Source organism: Chelonia mydas, chromosome 12 (assembly GCF_015237465.2).
Source record: "Chelonia mydas isolate rCheMyd1 chromosome 12, rCheMyd1.pri.v2, whole genome shotgun sequence".
Taxonomy (NCBI): domain Eukaryota; kingdom Metazoa; phylum Chordata; order Testudines; family Cheloniidae; genus Chelonia; species Chelonia mydas.
In genome coordinates, this window is record NC_051252.2 from 2,143,565 (window position 1) to 2,170,133 (window position 26,569).

Genomic DNA, 26,569 nt, shown 5'->3' on the forward strand with positions numbered 1-26,569 from the left:
GGGGCTGCGCAGCGGCCGCGGGAGCAGTGCCCAGCGCCGCCAGCGAGCCCGGCCCGGCCCGGGACCCCCGCAAGCCCGGCCCGGCCCGGCCCGGCACTTACATGGCTGCAGCAGCCGCTCGCTCCCCGCCGGCGGCCAGGCCCGAGCAGCGCGGCCCGCAGCCACCGCCTCCTCCAGCCCCTGGGCGGGGCCCGCGACAGCGACTCCCGCCCCCGGCCCGGCCCACGCGGGCCCGGGCTTCAGCTGGCCGCGAGCCGCAGCTGGGCTCGGCCCCCTGCGCAGCCCCTCACCCTGCCCGGGGGGCTCTGATCGTCCTGCCCCGCCCGCTGGGGCGCAGCGACCCCAGGCCAGGCCCCCGTGGCGGGCTGGGCCGCGGCGTGTCCGTGGGGCGGGGGCCAGGGCCCGATTCCTTCACAGGATCCGTGGGGCCGCGGCGTGTCCATGGGGCGGGGGCTAGGGCCCGATTCCTTCACAGGATCCGTGGGGCTGCAGCACGTCCGTGGGGTGGGGGCCAGGGCCTGATTCCTTCACAGGATCCGTGGGGCTGCAGCACGTCCGTGGGGTGGGGGCCAGGGCCTGATTCCTTCACAGGATCCGTGGGGCGGGGGCCAGGGCCCGATTCCTTCACAGGATCCGTGGGGCCGTGGCGTGTCCATGGGGCGGGGGCCAGGGCCCGATTCCTTCACAGGATCCGTGGGGCCGCGGCGTGTCCATGGGGCGGGGGCTAGGGCCCGATTCCTTCACAGGATCCGTGGGGCTGCGGCGTGTCCGTGGGGCAGGGGCCAGGGCCCGAATCCTTCACAGGATCCGTGGGGCTGCAGCACGTCCGTGGGGCGGGGGCCAGGGCCAGATTCCTTCACAGGATCCGTGGGGCTGCGGCGTGTCCGTGGGGCAGGGGCCAGGGCCCGAATCCTTCACAGGATCCGTGGGGCTGCAGCACGTCCGTGGGGCGGGGGCCAGGGCCAGATTCCTTCACAGGATCCGTGGGGCCGCAGCGTGTCCGTGGGGCAGGGGCCAGGTCTCGATTCCTTCACGGGATCCGTGGGGCTGCAGCACGTCCGTAGGGCGGGGGCCAGGGCCCGATTCCTTCATGGGATCCGTGGGGCTGCGGCGTGTCCGTGGGGCAGGGGCCAGGGCCCGATTCCTTCACAGGATCCGTGGGGCTGCAGCGTGTCCGTGGGGCAGGGGCCAGGGCCCGATTCCTTCACAGGATCAGTGGGGCCGCGGCGTGTCCGTGGGGCGGGGGCCAGGGCCCGATGCCTTCACAGGATCCGTGGGGCTGCGGCGTGTCCGTGGGGCGGGGGCCAGGGCCCGATTCCTTCACAGGATCCGTGGGGCTGCAGCACATCCGTGGGGCGGGGCTCACTCAGACCCTGACGCCTGCACAGGATGCTCAGGGACACGGTGTGTCCAGCGGGCAGAGGTCAGCTCCTCACCGCCTGCACAAGACCTTTGGTAACATGGCACCCAATGAGTTCAAGTTACCACTGTATCAAACCCATCTGCCCCATTACTGCAGTTAAATTGGCCTATGCCCAAGGGCCTGGGGGGTTGACTTGCCCTCCCTTATCACTGCATAACCTGGGGGCAGGCATACCAGTGCTAAAACCCCCCGCCCCCAGCGCAGGGCAGGCCTCACCGCAAAGGAAAGCAGCCATTCCAGTGCCAACATGGGCCTGGACTCGGGGGTGGGTAACGGAGTGAGTGGACACCCTACCTCTGTCTTTCCTGGGGTCTAAGTGGGATCTGATCTGAATATAGCTGGCGTATCTGAGACCCAAACTACCACAGTGCAGCCAGTCCAACCCCACTCCCACCCCAGCCAGGCCTGCAAACCTGTGACCGGCAAGGGCCAGAGCCAAGAGTGAGTTATGGAGGTTTTCCCTTATGAGGGATAAATATACCTCATCTCTGCTCCAGCCGCTATTTATAGAACTGGCCTCAAACGGTTCACTTTGTTGTTATTACATCTACTGCTGTCTGATTTCCATGTTCCATCGCCCTGCCGGCTCCCCACCCCCACACAGCCTGAAAGGCCAGCACCCATCAGCAGGAGGAATTGCAATATTTCATTTTGATTGACAGGAGATGTCACTATAGCGAGGACGGAAAGACGTGTGCGTCTGACCCATCGACTCAGGGCTCTGCGCTCCGGGCCAAGTACACGCACGCAGTGGGCAGCGCAGGCAAGAGAAGATGCCCCCGCCTTGCCAGGAAGACTGGTTGCATGGCAGAGCTAACACAGCTCAGACTGAAGAGGTGGGCAGGGCCAGGGATGAGACCTTACGAAGCAGCTGGGCACGCTGGAGAGAGAAATCATTCAGAGTGCATTGAAATCAGTGCTCCCACACCCCTTCCAGTGGAAGCCACGCCTTCTACAAATGGCTCCCTGTGTCAGGCCCCGGGCTTAACTTCCCTGGACAGAACACCCAGCTCCTCCACCCTCTGGGGGTCTTCTCACCTGGCCAGGCAGCCCTGGGTGAGTGGGTTCTAGCCCAAGGCCCGTCAGAAACTCGCCCCGGCTCAGGGACAGAGAGCGGTGCGTTCCACAGCCAGAGAGGAGCAGTGGGGGAGGAGCGGCGATGGATGCAGCTGCTGGTTTGTGAAGCAGAATGGAAACTGGGAATCACTCGGGGCAAGTCTACACTACAAAATTAAATCAACCTACGTTAAATCAATGTACAGCAACCGCAGGCATTACTGCGGTGGTTCATGTCCACACGACACCCATCTGTCGGTGGTGCGCGTCCTCACCAGGAGTGCTTCCACCAATTTAACTGGGTAGGCACTGACAGCTGGAGCCCCCGGCCCTGGGGCTGACAGCCCGAGCTGTCCCCCATGCATGGGACTCACAGCTCTGGCTGTCAGCCCTGGGAGCAGCCAACAGGCGCTGTAGGTAACGCAGTGTCTGCACAGACCCTGTGCTGCCCTAACTACACCGACCTGAGCATTACGCCTCTCGCGAAGGTGGAGTTTTGACCTTGGTGTAGTGGGTGACTTACATGGGCAGGAGCAAAAGTTACCTTACATTGACCTAACTCTGTACTGTAGACCAGGTCTCAGTCTCCCCCGCCCAGAAATCCTATCCCCGAAATGCCATCAGGTGTAAGTGCAGTGCGCCATGCCCCACCCCTTCCTTCATTGCTGCCTTACTGTCAGGAACTGAACAAACCCAGAGCACCTGCTCTCCCAGAGCCCTGGGATTTGTAGCAATGTCTCTACAGTGGAACTGGTCAGGTCACTGTGAACGCTGCTTGCCTGCAGTAATTTTTGCTGATCAGAACAGGAGCTAGATACAGTAACAACAAAGTGCATGTTCTCCGACCAACACGAGGGCTTCCTGCAAGGGAGGCTTCAGTGCAGCATTGCTTCCAATACAAACAGAATCATAGAATATCAGGGAAGGGACTTCAGGAAGGTCATCTAGTCCGACCCCCTGCTCAAAGCAGGACCAATCCCCAATTTTTGCCCCAGATCCCTAAATGGCCCCCTCAAGGATTGAACTCACGATCCTGGGTTTAGCAGGCCAATGCTCAAACCACTGACAGCACCTTGCATCCCTAAGCACTTTGCAAGCTGTCTGCATACATCAGCACTGAAATGCAGCACCTCCGGGGCAGAAAGACACTGCACACAACACAGCAGAGGGAGAGGAAGAGGGACTTGCCCAGGGGCCCTGAGGCAAACCCCTATTTGGGCAGAAAGTGCTGGGAGGTTTGCAATGGCTGTGCAAGCAGACCTTAATCTTGCTGTTTTAAAGGGTCTTAAACTGCCTCAACTCAGCGTCCTCCCTTCAGCCTGGATGGTGCTGCCCCAGTGATCTCCCTCCCACTCCTTCCTGCCTCAAGGGCTGCTGTGCTGGCTACTGCCTCCTCTCTTGCATGCAATGTAGCCGCAGTGGATGAAAAGCTCTGTGGGGCTTGAAGCCTGTCTCTCTTTCCAACAGAACGACATTACCTCACCCACTGGATCTTTCTCTCTTGGTCACTATGCTACGGTGCAGCGCACCATACAGGGCCCTGGGGTAGACCCATAGGGTTGCGGCTGGCTCCGTTGCATAAGGAGAGAGGCAGTGCATTGGGACCCTGGGCCTCACAGCAGAAGGGAGACGTTGGAAAATGATCTGGGAAGAGGGTGATCAGCGCCCTGGCCCATTCTCAGGAAACGGACAAAATGATGATTTCATTAGCCTGCCTGCTGAGAGACTGAGCCCCAGCCACCCTCCGCCCACGCACTGCCCCACCAGCTCCCAGACATGCCCACTATCGGGTTTAAGGATTGTCCCAAAGGTGGTAGGGGGGACTAAGGCCCAGATCCGCAGAAACATGTAGGCGCCTACCTCCCACTGACATTAATAGAGCTGTGAGGATCTAGGACCAAGCTCAGCAGCTTCCGAGCAGAATGGGCATGATAGTCGGATTCACACTCACTCACCATCTGGGAAAGAACCACGCTGGCCCCACCGGGATCACAGAAGCAAACACTGTGCCACCATGATGCTCCAAGCAGGACCAAAAGCCAGACAGCATCTGTGCCACTCACACAGATCTCTAATGTCTCTCTAATGTGCTGGATATGGCTCCTTCAGAGCTAAGCGATGGGACGCAAATATTCACCTGGAGTACATTGCTGTGTCTCGTTTCCAGGGCTCCCCCCCCGAAGACTGGTCCTTCGCGTGCAGCGATCACCGATCTCTCTAGCTCCCCCCCGCCCCGCTCCAGACGTAGCCCTCTCTCCCTGGCACAATGCCCTTGGCACCAATTCAGAGCTAGGGTGCAACCCCTGTTGGATTCTTTCCATGGGAACCCACAAGGGCCTGCAGGCCATGGGAAGGACAGTGGCTTTGCTTGCTCAGAGCCAGACCTTGTGTCCAAAGCAGCTCTGGGTAGCTGAAGGCACCCTTCATGCCTGTGTGTGCCGGGGGCAATTCTGCATGAAGAGCCCCTGTGAATGCTCAGGACTGAGCCATTGGATGGCAAGCCCATTACCCTCTGGCATAGCAGCATGGCCAAGGCCTCTCCTATGGATTTCTGGATAGCCCCTCATTAGGAGAATAGTTGAGCTACCAGGTACTGAAGGGGTTAAACTTTGCCCCAGGAAGCAGGATTGGTTGATGCATCAGAGGCCAGGTGGGAGTCCCAGAGCCTCCCACTCCCAAGAGGGTTAACACCCACAGGGGAAAGGGCTAGTCCGGACCGCAGGGGCGTAGCCATGGGTGGGCCCAAATCGGAGCCTTGGGCAGAGCCAATGTCCGAATGGCTGTGGATAAGGAAGAGCGGGTGGCTCTTGGCCGATGTGCGGAACACCATGGCCTCTGCCCAGCGCTACAAACTTCTCCTGGCTGACTGCCTGCCCCTGACCTGGCTCAAATCGTGCCTGCCCATGGGGCTTCAGGGATCGCCCCTCTCCCCACCCCCAGCTCCCTGCACACAGGTCCCTTTTCTGCACCCAGCTACCCCGTTACACTCCTGACCCTGGCATTCAAATACAAATACATAACATGCAATATCAATTATTTGATGTCACATTAGACCCTTGGGCATTGCTTATCCATCATAAGTTGGGGCCCAGCCAACTTTCCACTCCTAGCTCTGCCACTGCCATGTAATATTTCCACCCTGGCATCTGCCTACCCCACCCTGCCTGCTGGCCATGGTTCGCCGCTGCCCCCAGACAGCAGGCAGAGGAAGGGCGGGTGATAAAACAAAGAAAGGAGAACTCAAGGTTGAAGGAAACAGGGCTCCCTGCTATTACTCACTGTGCCCAGCGCAGCTGCAGCCACGGCCTCATTCCCTCCACTCACCCTGCCAGGGTCCCGTTCTGACTCTGGTTCACAGACTGGGGTCCTGCCCTGATTACTCTTAAGACAGACCTTGTGCTGAACTCACTAGGGTCCATGGTCATGAGCCCCCGAGGGCCCCTAAACCCCCAGGAGCCCAGCTATGTGGCAGCCCTATTCCATGCAGTGTCCTCCTTGCAATTCATAGAAGCATAGAATATCAGGGTTAGAAGGGATCTCAAGAGGTCATCCCCTGCTCAAAGCAGGGCCAATCCCCAATTTTTGCCCCAGATCCCTAAATGGCCCCCTTAAGGATTAAACCCTGGGTTTAGCAGGCCAATGCTCAAACCACGGAGCTATCCCTGGAGAATGCGTGTTAATTCCACCCAACCAAGTCACGCCACGCGCCTACAAGCAGGAACTGACTGAGCCTTGGCAGACAGGCCACTTGACAGCAAGGCCAATATGGGCAGGAAGTGAAGTGATGTGCCTGAGGCCACATGGTCACAAGTCAGGAGCCCCACTGCACTGGTCCTGGTGTTAATCCCACAGTGTGACTCTCCAGTGACTTTCAGGGAAGAGCACCAATTGCAGGCGTGCAGCAGTGCCAGACAAGGTGTGCACCACTCGCACGCCTCCAGCACAAGCACGCAGTCTGTTGGTCTCCAGAGAAGGAGGGCTCCGCCTCACCCCCATCACGTGCTGCAGCTTTCAGGAGCCCACGCTGCATGTGTGCACGGATAATTATCATTCCCTCCTGCTGGGGCATGTGGCAGGATGAGTCACACGCTTCTCCTGTATCGCTGCCTTGCGATACAGCCAGTGTTTAGGGGGAAGGCACATGCAGCCACACAAGCCAGGCAGCTTCTTCCTCCCAGAAGCCTCTTCCTGCTGTGGGGCAATTATAATAGTTACAGATGCAAAGCGACAACCTGATCTTGTTCCTTTTCCATCTTTCCCAGAAATGTTGGCAGAAGCACACGGGGTTCAGAGCTGGAGCTGCCCTTTTTCCCAGTCAGGAAGCTTTCTCTGCTTCCAATCCCTTTTAACAAGGCTCTAACCAAAGAGAAGCAAGAATCCAGATTATCCAGCTCTGTAGGCAGGGCATCCGGGGCTCTTCCTGACCTTGAATAGCATATTCCTCTTTGATCAGAGGGAGCAGGCCCTGGCCTAGGAAGCTGTAGACCAGTTCGTCTAAGGTTCTAAAGTCCCCAAGATTGCCGATGGCTGCAGGGCTCTCCAGCAGACTGTAAATTGAAGGCTAGCATGGAGATTCCCACTCAGATTAATGGAAGACACTCCAGCCACACCAAATGCATCAGATAGGTCTCCTGGATTTGATTGGCAGGGATGAAAGTCCAAGCCAGCAAAGAATATTCCCGCAAGCCACAGGTTAAGGAGAAGTGGCTGAGATGCCAGCTGGCTACCAGAATCCAGTCCTGCTGGCACAGAAATCTGGTGCCAGCCTTTCCCAGCTGATATGTATGAGCTAACGAAACCAGTGCTAGCAGTAAGTCAGACGCCATCAACAGAAACCCCACCGGCTTATCAGGTCACCTGGACCCTTGTGCCCACCTAGAACGGCTTCCGAGGACAGTCTCTTGGAGTGCTTCCTTGCTCCTGGTTCTCCATTGCTCAAAGTGCCTCCCCCAGCCATGCGGAGTGGGTGCAGCGCTCCCTCTCTGACAGCAGTTTGTTACCTTGAAACATTCCCCGGCTGGATTCTGTAGAGGTCAAAGTCCCTGGCCTGTTCTCCTGGGGGAATAAAGGAGACAGTGACCCCTACTGAGATCCGGAAGAAGCAGCCAGGTCACTCTGCCCACTCCCCTCCAACCCTATCTTTAATTGTTTGTTTCTGCCCCTATCTGAGTCCAGGACTGAGGCCTGGAGAGACTCTGCTGATCCAGGTCCTCTGCCAAGAAAGATGTTTGATTTGAGCCTTCTGATGGGGGAACAGAAAACAAAGAGAAACTCTTTGGCGCACCCCCAGGAGGACACAGGCCTGTCAGCTGGGAGCGTGTCTGCTGAGAGCCAGCACAATAGCTCGCTGGCATATAGCAGGCCCTGGGACCGATCAATGTTCCAGGATGCTACGCAGCGCCGACGGAGCTGGCTAAGCTTTAAAGGGTAACTTTACACTGCAATAATAAACAGGAGTGGTCACATTCCTCCCCAGTGTCACTCCACTGGCGCCCATGGAGCGACACCAGAGAGAAATTTGGCCCCCGGAGCTTGAGCTCGAGGGCCAGGCTCCGGTCTCTGAGCAGTGGGGTAAGAGCGGGAGTGGCTACATTGCAGTCAGTGGGGTGGAATCTGGCTGATGGACCCACGTCTTAGCGCTCAGTCATTTCTGTGCATGTGCGAGCGACACAGTCTGCTCTGGTTGCTTGTGCTGCTGTGACCAGTGCAGTGCAGACAGGTCCCCGCGGGCCTTCGGCCGGCAGCGTGCGTCTGCGCTAAGGCTCGTGCAATGGTGCATTTGGTTTGGAAAGTAAAAACTGCCACCTACAAATAAAAGTATAGGAGCCGGCCTTATTGCTGGGACTCAGATAACTCTGGCTGCGCTGGGACTCAGAGCAGGGGCGGCTGCCTACGGAATGGGACGCACACACCCAATGGCTTCAAATAGCTGGACATGAGAAGCCAAGATCTTCCTGGAGCCGAGCATCTCCACTGGTAAGGGACAGTAGCTCAACTCAGCTGCACAGCTCTCCACGCCGACTGGCCTGTCGGGCAGATCCACTGGCCTCCCCTCCCACGATGATACGAGATCCCAGTGGTGGAGCTGGGGCTGAGCCTCAGACCCTTTCTCTTCAGTGAGTGGAGGCAGGCAGGGGTGAATGGAGCCTGGTCCAGCCCTTCCCAGATGGATGGACAGACCTTGAGCTGCAGGGCCTTGGAGAGTGAGGGAAGAAGGCTTTGGGCGCAGAGAAGTCCATCCATCAACAGCAAAGAGAGGCTTTCTGGGAACTCCAGAGCTCACGTCTCTTCCCCCCCGCCCCAGCCAAACCGTCCAGCTGCAGGTTGGCGGAGGCTGCGAGCTCAGTGTGCAGCGGAGAGCTGACAGGAGCCGGGGCAGGAAGGAGCGGCTGGGGAGGACTTGCCAGGCAGACACCGCTAGGAAGGAACGGGCGAGCGACAGGCGAAGGCTGCCCCAGCCACAGCTCCTCTCAGCTCCGACCGCGCCAGCTGGGCCGGGCTCATCACCCGACAACAGGGGAAACACACGGGCCAGAGAGCCCCTGGCCGTGGCAGGCGAACGGCTTTTGGCATCCCGGGCGCTGCCCAGCAGGGCTCTCCAGCAGCGCTTGTGCAAACACTGCTTCTCCTCACCTGCCCTACCCCACGACACATTCCTGCCCTCCTCCCTCCTGGGGGAAACCCCCCCAGACAGTAGGTAATTTACCCTCCCCCAAGAACAGGCTGGCTAGGACAGGGCACACATTGGGTCGGGTCGGCAGGGGTTTCAGCATAAAGACCCCCCGAGAGGCCAGGCGCTGACTGGCTGGAATCCAGAAGCAGTCCAGCCACATAATAGCAGCTAGTGGCTTAGCCCCCCTCTCCCCCCGGCCTTTGGCTGCTCCGCCCCAAGTGGGGCCAGTGAAAGGGGCTTGGGTGGGCCATGGAGCTGGTGACAGACCAGGGGCTTTCACACCAGGTGGCCAGTTCATCTCCAGCCCAGGGCAGCAGTGCCAGCGAATTAGCGACCGCTCTGTGCTCTGGCATCGCTCGGCAGCAAGCATCCCTGGCAATCAGCACCCACTGCTCCCACCCGGGCTTAGGCCAGTCCCAGCACAAGGCCAAGGAGCAAGACAGCCGGGGAGCCTGGCTCTCCACGCACGCCAGGGACGTCTCCCAGCTCAGGACGCTTGCACTGGTAGGGAAGCAATACTGCCCCTGACCACACGGTCTCAAGCAGGATGTCGACCTCCCAGGCTTTCCACCCAGGGCTGATCCTGCAGCTTTGCATTGCACAAGCAGCATGAACACTTGGGCTGGGAAGAAGCTACGTGTTGAATGGATCGTTCATGTCCAACTGCCCTCCTGGCCTTTGAGGTGAAGGGCCCCCAGGGCAAGGCTGAGCCACAGTGGCAGAGAAATGCAGATTTGTTCCCTGGCTCCTCTCAGCCTCCCTCCCTTCTGGGATATCTCAAGTGGGCCCTGCCAGAGGGTGCTCCTACCCACATCCCCTGGCCCTCCAGAAACCATCCCTGGGCTGCTGTCCTGTGAGGCCCCCGGCACTCCTGCCGAGTAGCCCACCCGTTTCCAAGCTGTGCCTAGAGAGCATCTCTTGGTGCTCTACACCGCGCATCGCCTCACCCTCACATCCCTGACCCCACGCAGTGGAACGTGCTACCACCCCTGGAGAGTGAGGCACCTCGTGGATAGCCCTGATTCACCTCCGGTCCCACGGCGATATTAGTTGGTGGCTCCTGCACAGAGCCGGGAGCATGGGCACGTGTCTGGGGCAGTTCACAGACACCTCTGATACACGCCTCTTCCGTGGGGAGCAGCCCCTGGGGCATGGCTAGCTGGATGCAGGCCCCTCTTCCAGCTCTTCCCACTGAGCTTCTGGCTGAACTTTCCCCCACACCTAGTCCTCTCCACAGTCCCTGTCCGTGGCCATACAAAGTCAGGGGAATGCCTTAACAATCTCCTCCTGGCACTGGCCAAAATGGCCACCCACCAGCCCCAGATGAGGACACTCGCTGGGGAGATGCTATGCAACTGGGAGGCCTACTTCCATGCCCAGGATATCTCATGCATCCAGGCAGAGTGCTCTGGGCAGCATCCACAGACTGCATGGCCTCTTTCACCAAGCAGCGGTGGCATCCAGGGTTCTCTGCCCAGTGAGCCCCTCCGGTTCCTTCGTTTTAAACCTTGGACACCCCTGCCACTTCTGTTCCCATCTGAGCGTTCCTTGTCCCACAGAATCAGCTAGGCTCTGTGGCCCTTCCTCGCTGGAGGGCAGCCTTGTGTCCTCGGCCCATCCTCCCAGAATTCACACGGGCAGACCGAATGACTGAACACTACTACTAAAGGGACAGGTGAGGGGCATGCTCTGGGCCAGCATCTCCCAACTGAGCAGGCCAGTGGCTGCCGGTGCCCAGCCAAAGAAACTCATTCTCCTCAGACAAGTTTCCCTAGCAGTTAGGCTGCACTTTGAGCTCTGCCCCTGCAGGGAAGGTGGATAGAGGTGTCCTTCGTACAGGGCTCAAGCCATGCATTGGCACCTGGTATTCCACTTGCTGGAGCCAACAGTCCATGCTGAGGTTTCCCAAGAAAACAGTTCAGAAAACTTGTATTTTTGCAGTCAATCAACTAGCAGAGCTTAGGGAAGGTGCTTTCATCTCCCGCCTCCTTCCTGCTTCTGTTTGCTTTATCTACAAAGCGGCACTTAAACCTTCCACGGGCTTTGGACCTGGGCTTGACCCATCTATTTAGAGGTGCCAGGGCTCATCCCTGGCAAGCCCTAGCACAAATTAAGCACTGAGGGAGATCCCCTCATCCAGGCAGGCTAAGTACAGTTCTGCTGCCCTTTACTCATACAATAAGGATAACAACATTTCATGACCCCACATTTAATACTTAAGTGATTTGTAACCCAACACCAGCCAAAACTGATCACTTGGGCAGCACAGCTCTGTCTGCCGGATACCTAGGTAGAGTAAGTGAGTTTGTGTAAATACAGTCTGGTCCTGAAGCCTTTTCAGGCACCCCTGGCTCATCACTAGCTGTCAGAGGAGAGCTCATTCAGACCTTGCTTATAAATAATAATTTGAAATTATTAGGTAGGTCAATATAGCCGAAACAAATGTGCCACCATTGACAAAAATAACAGCTGTATGAGGAAGCTAGTCTTTGTTCAGACTTTTCATGCTCTCTCAGGTACAAGTATTTTCTCATACACTTTATCTGCTTTTAAAGTGTGTATTAATGTTTCAATTTCAATTCAAATTTTCAACCAATGACTAAATTGGCAACACTGCATGTAACTGGGGGGAGGGTGTTGGGAAAATTCAGGGGAGGTGTACACCCCCCCCCGGGGGGGCGTCTAGGGAAATCTCTGGAGCTGGCCAGAGAATTGGACTATGTTGTAGTGACTGCACTCCAGAATGCTAGATTTGTGACTGGGAAACATATATAAACATACGTTTCCTAGTAGGCCAAGATTTTTAAAATGCATTATTTGCCAAGATTCTTATCTCACATCATCGCTGTCTCAAGAGGTCATTATATGGGGAGTTTCTGTACTAAACTTTTTTATTATTATACTTATTTTTTATGTAAGAACGGCCATATTGGGTCAGACCAATGGTCCATCTAGCTCTGTCATAAATATAAAGGGAAGGGTAACCACCTTTCTCTATACAGTGCTATAAAATCCCTCCTGGCCAGAGGCAACCTCCTGTTACCTGGAAAGGGTTAAGAAGCTCAGCTAACCTGGCTGGCACCTGACCCAAAGGACCAATAAGGGGAGAAGATACTTTCAAATCTTGGAGGGAGGCTTTTGTTTGTGCTCTTTGTTTACATGGTTGTTCTCTCTTGGGACTGAGAGAGGCCAGACAGAAATCCATCTTCTCCAACCCATCCTAAGCCAAGTCTCCAATATTGCAACCAGTAGAGGTGAGCCAGGCAAGGCGGATTAGTTTATCTTTTGGTTTATGTGAATTTTCCCTGTGTTAAGGGGGAGGTTTATTCCTGTTTCTGTAACTTTAAGGTTTGCCCAGAGGGGGATCCTCTGTGTTTTCAATCTGGATACCCTGTAAAGTATTTTTCATCCTGATTTTACAGAGATGATTTTTACCTTTCTTTTTTTAAATAAAATCCTTCTTTTAAGAACCTGACTGATTTTTCCATTGTTCCAAGATCATAGAGTCATAGAATCATAGAATATCAGGGTTGGAAGAGACCTCAGGAGGTCATCTAGTCCAACCCCCTGCTCAAAGCAGGACCAATGCCCAATCAAATCATCCCAGCCAAGGCTTTGTCAAGCCTGACCTTAAAAACTTCCAAGGAAGGAGATTCTACCACCTCCCTAGGTAACGCATTCCAGTGTTTCACCACCCTCCTAGTGAAAAAGTTTTTCCTAATATCCAACCAAAACCTCCCCCACTGCAACTTGAGACCATTACTCCTTGTCCTGTCCTCTTCTACCACTGAGAATAGTCCATCCTCTCTGGAACCACCTCTCAGGTAGTTGAAAGCAGCTATCAAATCCCCCCTCATTCTTCTCTTCCGAAGACTAAACAATCCCAGTTCCCTCAGCCTCTCCTCATAACTCATGTGTTCCAGACCCCTAATCATTTTTGTTGCCCTTCGCTGGACTCTCTCCAATTTATCCACATCCTTCTTGTTGTGTGGGGCCCAAAACTGGACACAGTACTCCAGATGAGGCCTCACCAATGTCAAATAGAGGGGAACGATCACGTCCCTCGATCTGCTCGCTATGCCCCTACTTATACATCCTAAAATGCCATTGGCCTTCTTGGCAACAAGGGCACACTGCTGACTCATATCCAGCTTCTCGTCCACTGTAACCCCTAGGTCCTTTTCCGCAGAACTGCTGCCTAGCCATTCGGTCCCTAGTCTTTAGCTGTGCATTGGGTTCTTCCGTCCTAAGTGCAGGACCCTGCACTTATCCTTATTGAACCTCATCAGGTTTCTTTTGGCCCAATCCTCCAATTTGTTTAGGTCCCTCTGTATCCTATCCCTGCCCTCCAGCATATCTACCACTCCTCCAGGGGTTTGGGTCTTTGATCATTTTGTAACCAATTGGTTTGGATATTATTCTCAAGCCTCCGCAGTAAAGGGGGTGTGTAAGGCTTGGGGATATTTTGGGGGAAGACGTCTCCTGTGGCACCTTAGAGACGAACAAATTTATTTGGGCATAAGCTTTCGTGGGCTAAAACCCACTTCATCAGATGCATGGAGTGGAAAATACAGTAGAGAGGTATAAATACACAGCATTTATTGAAAAGATGGTAGCTGCCTTACCAAGTGTGGGGGGTCAGTGCTAACGAGCCAATTCAATTAAGGTGGAAGTGGGCTATTCTCAATAGTTGACAAGAAGGGGCGGAAATCACTTTTGTAGTGCTAATGAGGCCAATGTAATCAAGGTGGCCCATTTCAAACAGTTAACAAGAAGGTGTGAATATCAGCAGGGAGAAATTAGTTTTTGTAGTGACCCATCCACTCCCAGTCTTTATTCAGGCCTAATTAGATGATGTCCAGTTTGCAAATTAATTCCAAATCTGCAATTTCTCGTTGGAGTCTCTTTCTGAGGTTCTGTTGTTGAAGAATTGCCACTTTTAAGTCTGTTATTGAGTGTCCAGGGAGATTGAAGTGTTCTCCTACTGGTTTTTGAATGGTATAATTCTTGATGTCAGATTTGTGTCCATTTATTCTTTTGCATAGAGACTGTCCGGTTTGACCAATGTACATGGCAGAGGGGCATTCCTGGCACATGATGGCATATGTCACATTGGTAGATGTGCAGGTGAACGAGCCCCTGATGGTGTGGCTGATGTGGTTAAGTCCTATGATGGTCCTATCTCGGGGCTTCTCCTTCTGCCCCACCACCCCCACGAACATGATACAGTTCTGCAGTGACCTAGAATCCTACTTTCGACGTCTCCAACTCAAGGAATATTTCCAACACACCACTGAACAGCATACTAACCCACAGAGACCTTCCTACCAACGCTACAAAAAGAAGGATTCTGCGTGGACTCCTCCTGAAGGTCGAAACAGCAGACTGGACTTCTACATAGAGTGCTTCTGCCGACGTGCACGGGCTGAAATAGTGGAAAAGCAGCATCACTTGCCCGATAACCTCAACCATACAGAACACAACGCCAGCCACAGCCTCAGAAATAACTCTAACATCATAATCAAAATGGCTGACAAAGGAGATGCTGTTGTCATCATTAATAGGTTGGAATACGAACAAGAGGCTGCTAGGCAACTCTCTGACACCACATTCTACAGGCCATTATCCTCTGATCCCACTGAGGGTTACCAAAAGAAACTACACCGTCTGCTCAAGAAACTCTCTGAAGAAGCACAGGAACAAATCTACACAGACACACCCCTAGAGCCCCAACCTGGGGTATTCTATCTGCTACCTAAGATCCATAAACCTGGAAATCCTGGACACCCCATCATCTCAGGCATTGGCACCCTGACAGCAGGATTGTCTGGCTATGTAGACTCTGTCCTCAGGCCCTACGCTACCAGCACTCCTAGCTGTCTTTGAGACATCACTGACTTCCTGAGGAAACTACAATTCATCGGTGATCTTCCTGAAAACACCATCCTAGCCACTATGGATGTAGAAGCCCTCTACACCAACATTCCACACAAAGATGGACTACAAGCTGTCAGGAACAGTATCCCCAATAATGTCACGGCAAACCTGGTGGCTGAACTTTGTGACTTTGTCCTCACCCACAACTATTTCAGATTTGGGGACAATTTATACCTTCAAGTCAGCGGCACTGCTATGGGTACCCGCATGGCCCCACAGTATGGCCACATTTTTATGGCTGACTTAGAACAACACTTCCTCAGTTCTCATCCCCTAATGCCCCTACTCTGCTTGCGCTACATTGATGACATCTTCATCATCCAAACCCATGGAAAAGAAGCCCTTGAGGAATTCCACCATGATTTCAACAATTTCAATCCCACCATCAACCTCAGCCTGGACCAGTCTACACAAGAGATCCACTTTCTAGACACTACAGGGCAAATAAGCGATGATCACATAAACACCACCCTATACCGGAAACCTACTGACCGCTATACTTACTTACATGCCTCCAGCTTTCATCCACACCACATCACACGATCCATTGTCTACAGCCAAGCTCTAAGATACAACCGCGTTTGCTCCAATTCCCCAGACAGAGACAAACAGCTACAGGATCTCTATCAAATGTTCTTAAAACTACAATACCCACCTGCTGAAGAGAAGAAACAGATTGACAGAGCTAGAAGGGCTGAAGACTATCGCCATTCTCTCTCTTGTAAATCTACTGTTGAAACCACTTGGGTGATTAAACAATGTCATCCAGGCATTTGCTACAACAGTAGTAGATCTTTGTCTACCCTTGGAGCAATCAGAGAGCTATCCACTGAAAAAAGTACTGGAAGAAGCAAAGACTTCAGTCCAGAAGTTGACTAATGAAGGTATTTATATTGACTCCTTAAGTGAAGAGGACAAGAAGTGTTTGTTGAGACAGCTGAAAAAGTACACAGACTTGATTCTTACAAATCTACTGTAGCAATTTCTGGATTCTACTCGACCTCTATGTAGCTTTTACAGATGCCTGTTCTATAAAACACCGACAATTGAGTGGAGCGAGGCACTGCCAGCAATGGGGCTGCCATGTGCTCAGGACAGAATAGAAAATTTTGAACACAGAGTGGAATATCATAGGACAAACAAACGAAGATTTGACTTCAACTTCTTTTTTATCATCACTAGTGGCTCGACCCGATCTTTGTGCTGTTTCCTGGGATGAAAGAAGTAGGAATTCATCTCTTGCTGCTCCCAGTCACAACAGCTACAGTGGAGCGTTCTTTTTCATCACTGAATAGAATTTTGTGTTCTGAAAGAAGTCGCCTTCTGCCTGATCATGAGCATAATCATGAAGGACTGGAAGTAATGGACACACAAGAAGACACCAAAATTACAGGAAGAAACCAAGAAGGTTGTAGCTATTGTACTCCTGTTCTTTTTGTAGTACAGGAGTAGCCAACTTTAATTTTTGTGATGATTTTAAAACATGAGTTAAATCTAATAAAATAGTCATGAAACATTTTTCAGTTTTTAATATGGTGCCATGCAGCCCACCTTTGCCCTCACAGTCTCAACCCTTGTCGGCCCTCACCTGCCCTGAATAGTACACACACACACACGCACGCACAATTTCAATTCCTGGGGAAAACACTGGCCAGCTCCAGGCAGCGAGCGATCAGAGCATTTCTGTGCTGAGATGACAGGCAGAAGACCTGGGCCTCAAGCAGGGCCTTGAGCTGCAGACCCCAGCCCCATATCTAGAGGGGAGGGATAGCTCAGTGGTTTGAGCATTGGCCTGCTAAACCCAGGGTTGTGAGTTCAATCCTTGAGAGGGCCATTTAGGGATCTGGGGGAAAAAATTGGGGATTGGTCCTGCTTTGAGCAGGGGGTTGGACTAGATGACCTCCTGAGGTCCCTTCCAACCCCAATATTCTATGAACCAGTCCCCTCTTTCCAAACCCAAACCCATTCTAATATCTGAATATAAATCAGCAGGCAGCCACATCCAAACAGTTTGTGCAGTACTGGTCACCATGTCCCTGCAGGAGGTTCAGAGAAGGTAACAAGTGTGATCAAGAGTCCAGACAAGCTCTCCTATGAAGACAGGTTGAAGACACTAGGGTGGTTATCTAAGGCTTTGTCTACACTGCCGTGCCACTAAAAGGTGCGTAGTGTAGCTGCTGTTTGTTGGCGGAAGAGCTCTCTCCCGCCAACAAAAAACTTCCACCTCCCACGAGCGGCAGAGCGCTCCTGTCGACAAAGCGCTGTTCACATGGGCGTTTTCGTCAGTAAAACTTTTGTCGTTCGGGGCAGGGGGAGATTTAACACCCCTGAATGACAAAAGTTTTGCCGACAAAGTTCCAGTAAAGACAAAGCCTTAGAAATGAGAAGAGGGGCCACAATGGAATCCGAAAAATGCTGACTGGAATAGAGGAAGTAGATGGAGAGCAGCTATTCTCCCGGTCTCAGAACAAGGGTGAATTCAATGAAATTGAAAGGTAGGAAATTCAAACATCAATAAAAGGAAATCTCCCTGCCCTCAACACGTAATTAGCCGGTGGAACTCACTGCCACATGAAGTCATTGCAGCCAGGAACTTAACGAGAATCGAAATAGGACTGAGGCATTGATACAGCTAATACAACTAGCCAGGGTGATCATACGTAACGATGACAGAGGGTATTGATCCTCCTGCTTCATGGCTTGAGCCAATCTCTGTCCACTAGAGACCAGGAGGGGTCCATGTGTGATGTGGATTATTCAGCACCTCCTATTGTGGGGTTTTTACACCTTCCCCTGCAGCAGCTGGTGCCAGTCCCGGCTGGAGATAGGATACTAGGCTGCACCCAGGATCTGACCCAGTCTGGCAGCCCCTATGTGCCTCATGCTCAGTGTATTTGCCCTGCCTGTCCCCTTGGCCAGGCCTCCTGTGACAGCCTCCACGCTCTGCTCCAGCTGGGATATTGTCTGTGCCCCCTGAGGGAGCTCTCCTGTCATTCCTCTTGCCCCCTCTTAAGCCCCACAGGGGGGCACTCTTGGGCCTCTAGGAAAGCCTGGTCCTCCTCTCAGTGTAGCTGGAGCCTGGACTGTGACCAGCCAGAGCCAGAAACTCAGCAGGCAGGGTGCCAGCAACGGCTGCCAAGTCTAGTGGTGCAGAGCAATGTGGCATGGTGACATCACAAACCACAGCTGGGCCCGAGAGGCCCGAGCACCCCCCCGCAAGCCCAGAAAGTGCGGGGGAAAGCTGACAGCTCCAGCCACCTCCAGCTCTGAGCCGAAGGCTCCACTCCCCGCTGGCTTTTGACACCCCACCTGGGGTCTCGTGAGTGATCCCTCCCAGCCATGCAACCGCTGCCTGGGCCTGAAAGACATCTGCCTACCCAGAGATGGCAGGGGAGCCAGAGAGACAGGTGGGTTCTGCCCTGGTGCGTGTGCGCCAAGCACGGTGCAAAGAGCAGGAGCTCTGTCGGCAGGGCCTGGGGCACTCAGCCAGCAAGAGATCCCTGCCCAGAGATCCTGGCAGGCAGGATCCCCTTGGGCTCGGGATGCGGGAGACCAGCTGTGGCTGGCACGTCCCTGCACAGTCTTATCTTGAACCAGCAGCTGCACCCCTGCCATCTGGCTGGGGGAGGGGAGCGGGAGGGAGAAGAAACTGCAGAGGTTGGTGTATGTCTGCGAGGGGTCAGTGCGGGAGAAGATACATGGTGGTGAAACCCAGCGTACCCAGCTGGACCCAGAGACGGGGCCTGGCCTGGAATGGAGCCAGGGTAAAGGGTTGGGCCTGAGAGAAGCGCTCAGAGACGCTGGGAAAGGACAGTCCTTGCCCCTGCATTGCTCACGCTGCCGGTGATCACACACCCTGGGGGTGGCGGGGGGCAGGAGACAGTCCCACGATCCCCTTGCTCTGTTTGTAGTTCATGCGGGGTTAATAAACGACCAACAGCTGCGATAAGCATGGTCCATGCAGCAGGGCAGGTTTTGAGATGGCCCCACGCCCAGCAGGAGAAGGTGCTTAGACAGGGCGAAGCCAGGGCTCGGAGCAGCCTATGGGGTTCTGACAACCCGCTGAAACGTCTCTCGGTCAGTTATCAGCCTGCTGCAGCCCATCAATGGGACTGCAACAGGCAGCGTGGCCACGGAGGCGTTCGCCGCACAGCGGGCGCTACCCTACCATACTCAGGCAGTCTCTGCTCCTTGCCTGCTTGGCCCGAGGCAGAGCTCCCCGTGCCTGGCTGGGGGGCATCACGCAGGCAGCACAGGGACCCAGGAGCAGCCGTCGGGGCGGGGGTCTGGCTCTAGGTCTGCAAGCGCGTGGGCTGCACGCCCTTGGGCTGCCTCCCAGGTCAGCTCTGTTAGCTAGAGACCCCCACTGGTCCGACTCCTGTGTCCCTACCTGTGTTTGCTGTCATGTCCTGCTTTCGCCAGCACCATGCGAACGGAGATCCTCCCTCTGCCACCCACTCCACGGGCCAGGGACTGCTTCAAACAGCCACCTAGGAGAGAAGCCAGTGGGGAAAAGCCATATGCAGCACCAGGAGTAAGGAGAGAGACAGCAGAGATGGCATCATGCCACAGAGTGCCCCACTGCCAAGTTAAGCTGAGACTCCAGGAAACATGATACCTTTTGTTTTGTATGTAACCACTCTGTGCCCACCATTATCCCTAGGCGCCGTCTCTGAAGCCTTAGCACTGATTACTTTCACTATAGCCCATCTCAGTGCTGGCATCCTGGGTGACCAAATGTCCCGATTTTATACGGACAGTCCCGATATTTGGGGCTTTTTCTTATATAGGCTCCTATTACCCCCCCACACCCCAATTTTTCACACTTGCTGTCTGGTCACCCTAAGCCTGGGGCCGAGCTCGGCTGAGCCAAAGAAACTGGCACAGCACACAGTGTGCTGGGGGGGCCATCGCAGCTGGGAGTTTCTGTGAGCGGCCAGTGGGTCAGGGCTGGACACTGCAGGGGGCTCTGGGTGCGTGGCAGAGCATGGGCTGGCGTTGCCCAGTGGAGGCTGTTGGGTGCAAACAGGCTGGTGGTGTCAGGAGCTGACACAGCAAGTCTTCCTCGCGCGGGAGGTGGAGCAGGGGAGTAAACAAGGCGACTCTCCACCATCCACCAGGATGGCCAAATTGCCGGGGCCCGTGCTTTGAGAGAAGTCTGTGTCCATGCCCTCATCCCCGCGCTGCCATCGCCTCCTCGCCTGCTTTCGCAGGTTCTGGTTCTGCATGTACTACATGATAATGCGCTAGGTGTTTACAATGCTCATAACAGCCGCGGTGAGCTGAGCGGGCTCCATGATTGCCGTGGTATGGCGTCTGCAGGAGAGCAGAGTGCCAGCGGAAGCGGTCGTTCAATGATGATGGTTTGCAGACCTACTGCACCGTCTGCTGCCAGGACACAACAGCTGAGCGGGCTGCACGCTTGCCGTTTTAGGGCGAGACAAGAGCAGCCGAGCAGAGTGGCCGCGGAAGCGGCCCTGCGAGACCACTGGGAGAGCAGAGTGGCCGCGGAAGCGGTGGCTGACGACCTGTGAGGTGGATTCATGAGAGCAGAGTGGCAGCGGAAGAGGGAGCCCATGACAGACAACATGGAGAAATTTGCTATCGAGACAAGAGCAGGAGGGCAGAGTGGCAGCGGAAGTTCGATGACGATAGTTAGCATCCTACTGCACCGGCTGCTGAAAGCAGTATGGCGCCCACACGGAAAAAAGACACGAAATGATTGTCTGCCGTTGTTTTCACGGAGGGAGGGGCAACTGACGACATGTACCCAAAACCACCCGCGACAATGTTTTTGCCCCATCAGGCATTGGGAGCTCAACCCAGAATTCCAATGGGCGGCGGAGACTGTGGGAACTGTGGGATAGCTACCCACAGTGCACCGCTGCAAAAGTCGATGCTAGCCTCAGTACTGTGGACGCACTCTGCCGACTTAATGCGCTTAGTGGGGACGCACGCAATCGACTGTGTAAAATCGCTTTCTAAAAATCGACTTCTATAAATTCGACCTAATTTTGTAGTGTAGACATACCCTAAGAGGAGAGCTACAGCTCTGTGCACTGCAAATTGCCCTTGTTCATCGCAAAGGCATGTTCACTCTGGAGCCTAATGACACCCAACATTTAAGTTCACTGGTTACTGTTTTACAAAGAACAACCAGCTGCTCTGGGGCAGTGGGAGCCATCAGAATGGGGGGCACATCAGATACCACAGAGAGGGGACACCCAAGTTGCGGTCTCTTGGTTACCCAGGGAAGACCATAAACACAGACCCTCTTCTTCTGCAGCCCTCCGAGACAGGGGTCGGCCACCGTGGGGGAGAGACCAGGGAGCCCCGGAGGGCACAATGGATATGGAGGAAGGTGTGGAGAGTTTGCAGAGAGAAACCCAGCATGGTGGGTGGGGTGCCCGTGGGGTGGCCAAAAGCCCTGGAGCGACTCACTCAACTGTCCTTTGCTGAACGCTCACACAACATGCAGACGAAGCTACTCAGGATGTGAACCGAAGCCACAGGCACCTTCCCGAGGAGTATTTCGAGTCTCGGTGAACACTAACATAGCCAAGGAAGCACCAGGCTAGAGGCTCTGGCAGTTCCTCATGGCTTGGCAAAGCAGCAGCCCTGAGCCGGGCGGGTTTTCAGCCATTGGCTGGCCAAGCTTGGGCAGAGCCAGGCTCACGTACCATTGATGTCCCTCTGGTGACGAGGCAGCCAGCGTGAGTGGGGAAAACGGCCCTTCATCCTGGGAAGAGTCACGACCTCCCCGGCAGGTGGGACAGCACATTTGCCTTGGTGTGAGTGCGGTCTCGGAGCTCCACACTGGGCCAGGCCACGGCTGCAGGGGGTCGGAGGGTTTGTACACGGGACTTTGGGGAGCGGTGAATTGCGAGGGTGGGTCCAGCAGGGAGCGGGCGTGGTAGATCCTGCTGAAGCGCAAGCTGCCCTCTGGGTGATGGAAAGAAGCCTCCAGCCCAAGTGTCCTTGGCTTTGCTGTGCCAGGCTTCGCCCCGGCAGCAGGAAGCGGCCGGGAGCTGGCAGTGGCAGGGCAGCAGGGCTCAGGCTGGGGAAACAGCCCCCTACCCCACCCTGACACCACCACTAGCTGGAAGATCCTGCAGCTGCTCCCCCGGCAGGACCCTCACAATGGAGGAGGGACGTTCCCTCACTCCCAAGCAGATGGGCAAAGGCACGCGCCAGCCACACTCAGACACCGGGTACCGTGCCCGCAGATCAGCCCCGCAGCTGCCCCCCTCAGCCCTGCATTCCCAGCTGGATCTTCCCAGTCCCCACCTCTCTCCTTGCGCCCTGGGTCCTTCCTCGCTGCCTCTCCACCCTCCTTTGCCATTCACCCCATAGATCCTGCCACAGCCAGCTCCCCCCGCCAGCCCTTTATCCACCAGACTCTCCATCCCTTCCCGCCTCTCGAAAGGAGGGGCAGGAATGCATACGCTCCTCCTCGCCCAAAGATCCCCCCCATGGGCACCTACCTGGGCCCCTCTCTCCAGTGCCCATAGGAGAACCGAGGGCACCTCCAGCACCTGAGCAACTCCACTGAACCCTCTCGCCACCCCGGCTGCCCCTGAACGCTCAACAGACGAAGCTGTCCCACGTGGGCGTGAGCGGCTGGTGTTTGGCCTAGGGAGAGGATGGCCACAGTGCTGAGGGACCCTAAGACAACTGTTCCTCTAAAGGACCCGTTTATCCAGAAGCTGCGTCCCTGGCCCCAATTAAGCAGACTCTGATGCTGACGAAAGGCAGTTCCGAGGGGCCCGGCACGAGTTGCTCGCTCTTACGGCCGCAGCTCGGACGAGAGGGTGTGTACGCCAGCAGGGACAGGAAAGTTTGGAATTGTGCAGGGGCTGCTAAGGGAAACCAGTCTAGCTTGCCACGGTTTCGTTTTTCTCTGAAGGGCGAAGGCACCTGAAGGGACTCTTCCAAAACGCAATTTTTCTTGTTTGCGATTTATCCAAGAAGCGTCAGGAAGGTGAAATCTGTCCTGGTGTTGCTGGAGGTTTCCCCGACGGCCCAGGTATCTGAGAACTGTCTGAGCCCTGAACAGAAGGGGCCAGCGTTTTGCAATTCCCCTCCAAGGAGAGCTTTTCTCTCAGCTATTTATTAGGCGTTTGAGTTAAATAGGTGTAAACAAAGCAATCCGGGTGTTTGAAACCGTCTGGCTAACAAACGCTGCCCCACGCGGTTGGAGGTCACCTCTGGGGGTCTGGGATGTCCTCATCGTCCCAGGGCTCCAGAGAGTCCTCCAGGGTCAGCAGGGGAGACGAGACCTGAGCGTCTAATGCAAGAGAGCAGGAAAAAAGCAGCACAGAAAGCCTTCCCCGCCGCCTGTCCCCACGCCTCTGGGAAAGGCAAGAGCCCCATTGTTTTCCTTTGCAGGCTGCTTTCTGGGCGGAGGGCTGCAGGTTGCCTGTAAGAGGCTGGGCCTGCCCAACTGACAAGGCGCCGGTTCCCCACATGGCCCCGACTTCTCCTGGCCCCTCTTCCGAGCAGCTCTGCTAAGGGGACACCCTGCAGCAGCTGGCGGGGCAGGGGGCGGGAGTGCCCTGGGGAGGGGATGCCCCGGCGGCCTCTGCTCGGGGGTGGGCTCAGAGCCCTGCCACTTCTCTCACCTGCTGGGGGACCCCCCTCGCGTGCCCGCATTGCGCCGCCCCCTTCCCGGGATCAGCGCCCGGCGGCGCCGCCCGCGGGCGGGCAGGGAGCGGACACCGGGCGGCCCCGCAGCCGGGCCGAGCGGGGCATCCTGCAGCTGCCGGGCGACTTCCTCTCGCGAACAATAACCGCGCAACGCGCCGAGGGGCTGCACGTGGCCCCTGGGCCAGGCCGTGCCCGCATGACCCTGGCCCGTCCGGCGGCCACAGAGGCAGGAGGAAGCCCCGGCGCATCGTCCGCGGTCCCCACCCTGCCCCTCGCAACCAGGGGCAGCCCCCGACATCAAGACGCCCCGGGCAGCAGGGCGCAGCGCCCCGCCGGGGCCCCGGGCAGCGCAGGGGCCAGTCGTGCTCCCCCGCCCTCCCCAGCATCCGCGAGCAGCCCTGCTGGGTGACAAGGCGGCGCCCTCCTGGGAGAGCCCTTAGCGGGAGCCTGGGGAAACCCTTCCGCTGGAGGAGCCCCCAGAGCGGGGGGGGGGGGCGCAGCCAGAGGCTGCTGGGTGGTCACCGTGTCCTGGCTGCACAGGGTCGCGCCCCAGGGAAAAGCTGGGCAGGTTTCCAAGTGACAAGGGGGCTCCCAGATCAGAACTCACACCCCTCCGCAGCCACTTCGAATTGCACCAGCCACGGCTTTGCCCTGGAGCGTGAGGGAGTCTCGGTGCTTTCAAGTCACTGGGACCACACACAAGAAGTCACGGACGGACTCACCAATCCCAGGGGCTCCAGGAGCTGGACATGCCACTTCTTCCAAAACTCAGGCAGCTGCGACCCCCTCAGAGCAGCTGCCTTTGCTCCCTGCGGCTCCTTCCCCGGCCAGCCCTCAGCTTGCAGCCAGCAGCCTCCTGCTTTACCAGGAGCTGCCGGAGCCGCCCCCTCCCCGGCCAAGCTGGGCTGGTTTGAAGAGCTGCCTTAAGCAGGGGACACTTAGGTCCTGCCTCCCATTAACTGCTCCACCTCCCACAGAGCAGCTTCAGCAGCCCCACGTTAAAGGGCCAGCACCTTCCTTTCTCTGTCCCCCTCGCCTTCTTGCTCCCCGTCCTTTCGCTGGGTGTGTCAGGGCCCCCTGAGCAAGAGCTGCTGGTCCCTGCAAGGCTCTGCAAACCCTCCACAGCTGTAGGGTCACCCCTCCGACCTGGAGAACATGAGCAAAGCAGGCTCACCCAGCCACCCCCAGGAAATACCCTCCCTGGCCTCCTGCTAAGAAGCTCACCTCCATGAGTTAACAGAGGGGCTTTAAACAGCTGCAGTAAAGTACAGTTCTACCTTGAGAAGTGACTGTAGAAATAGCTCCTGTCTCATCTCACCAGCTCCCTGCGTGTCTCACAGTCAGAGCCACCAACTCGACTAAGAGACAGGTCTGCCACTTGTTACTCCTGTGGGCCCTGCCATGGGGGAGGGAGCTGGAGCCTGTCCCCGTGGGCCCTGCCATGGGGGAGGGAGCTGGAGCCTGTCCCTGTGGGCCCTGCCATGGGGGAGGGAGCTGGAGCCTGTCCCTGTGGGCCCTGCCATGGGGGAAGGAGTCAGAGTCTGTTCCCGGGTTCCCTGCGGGGCCGGCCTGGTCACAGGGGAGGGAGCCGGAGTCTGTTCCCGTGTTCCCTGCGGGGCCGGCCTGGTCACAGGGGAGGGAGCTGGAGTCTGTTCCCATGGGCCCTGTGGGGCTGGCCCGGCCACAGGGGAGGTAGCCAGAGTCTGTTCCTGTGGGCCCTGTGGTACCAGTCCAGCCACAGGGGAGGGAGCCGGAGTCTGTTCCTGTGGGCCCTGGGGGGCTGGCCTGGTCACGGGGGTGGTAGCATGCCCTATGAAGGGCCAATTGGAACAACTCTGGTTTTAGGGGTAATCATGTATCTGGTTTTAGGGCATAAACACTTGCCAGAGGAGACCAAGAGAGACTTGTGCCCAGCACTGCTCAGCTAGCCAGGTGCAGTATGGGTGCTTCCATCTCTGCTCAGGCAGCCCCACTGGCTAACCTCAGCCTCCCAGGCTTGGCTTCCGCCCACAGGTTGGGTTGTTGAGGGGGAGGGCTAGTTTAGCGGTTCAAGCATTGGCCTGCTAAACCCAGGGTTGTGAGTTCAGCCCTTGAGGGGGCCATTTAGGCATCTGGGCCAAAAATTGGGGATTGGTCCTGCTTTGAGCAGGGGGTTGGACTAGATGACCTCCTGAGGTCCCTTCCAACCCTGATATTCTATGATTGTTTTATGCCTGGCCAAGGTCAGTTCAGTTGCTTACGGACATGAAAAAAAACTGAACCACTGAGTTAGCCTCCCGGCTAGAAGCAAATCCACCAACTTCCATGGCCCAGTGGTCTGATCGGAGATGACTGGTCCTGTGGATGGTGACCCAATCCCGCATTGATTCAGTATCACTGTTCCTGGAACTCCCCAAAGTGTCTGTATTTCACACAGTGCCTGTGTGACCTGTACATCACAACAGTATGTCAGTCTATGGTTCCTTGTGCCCTGGCCACTCATAGTATCCAGCACGTCTGGGCTAGGACAAGGGGTCATGGTTAAACAGTGTTAGCTCACCCATTTTAACAAACATGGTTCATATTGGCCATGAGGACAGTCATAGCTGACCCTGAATCCACTCCAGCAGCACTGGTTTGGTGGGGGTGGCTGTCCGGGTATGGACATATGGCTAGGTTGGAAGAATGAATTGCAAAGTCCATTTCCCAAGGACTAGGCAGCCAGTGATCACATGGGCACCAAAGGTTCTGGTGGTGCAGTAAGACTGGCAATGGCAGACACAGACTGCTCATCCAGGTAGCCCATCTCAGGGATCCAGCTACAGATCAGTCCGGCTGCTGATCCATCAGCAAGG

General features: G+C 55.9%; 1 protein-coding gene across 4 annotated transcripts in view; it reads right to left on the reverse strand.

The window, feature by feature from the left end:
- The window catches only part of RIPOR1 (RHO family interacting cell polarization regulator 1), a 132,675-nt gene that overhangs the window by 91,103 nt on the left and 15,003 nt on the right, over positions 1 to 26,569 (reverse strand). Inside the window, exons 1-2 of one of the 4 annotated variants that reach the window (XM_043526488.1) lie at positions 24,458 to 24,644; positions 19,480 to 19,579 (exon numbers count right to left, since the gene is read on the reverse strand). The exons of 1 other annotated variant lie outside the window; for it this stretch is intronic. In XM_043526488.1, the coding sequence (XP_043382423.1) occupies positions 19,480 to 19,495 (16 nt within the window). In that variant the 5' untranslated portion in view covers positions 19,496 to 19,579; positions 24,458 to 24,644. Of the gene's footprint in view, positions 1 to 7,354; positions 7,452 to 19,479; positions 19,580 to 24,457; positions 24,645 to 26,569 lie in introns of those variants that run through there. 2 more of the 4 variants (XM_037877910.2, XM_043526486.1) reach the window with 2 other exon arrangements.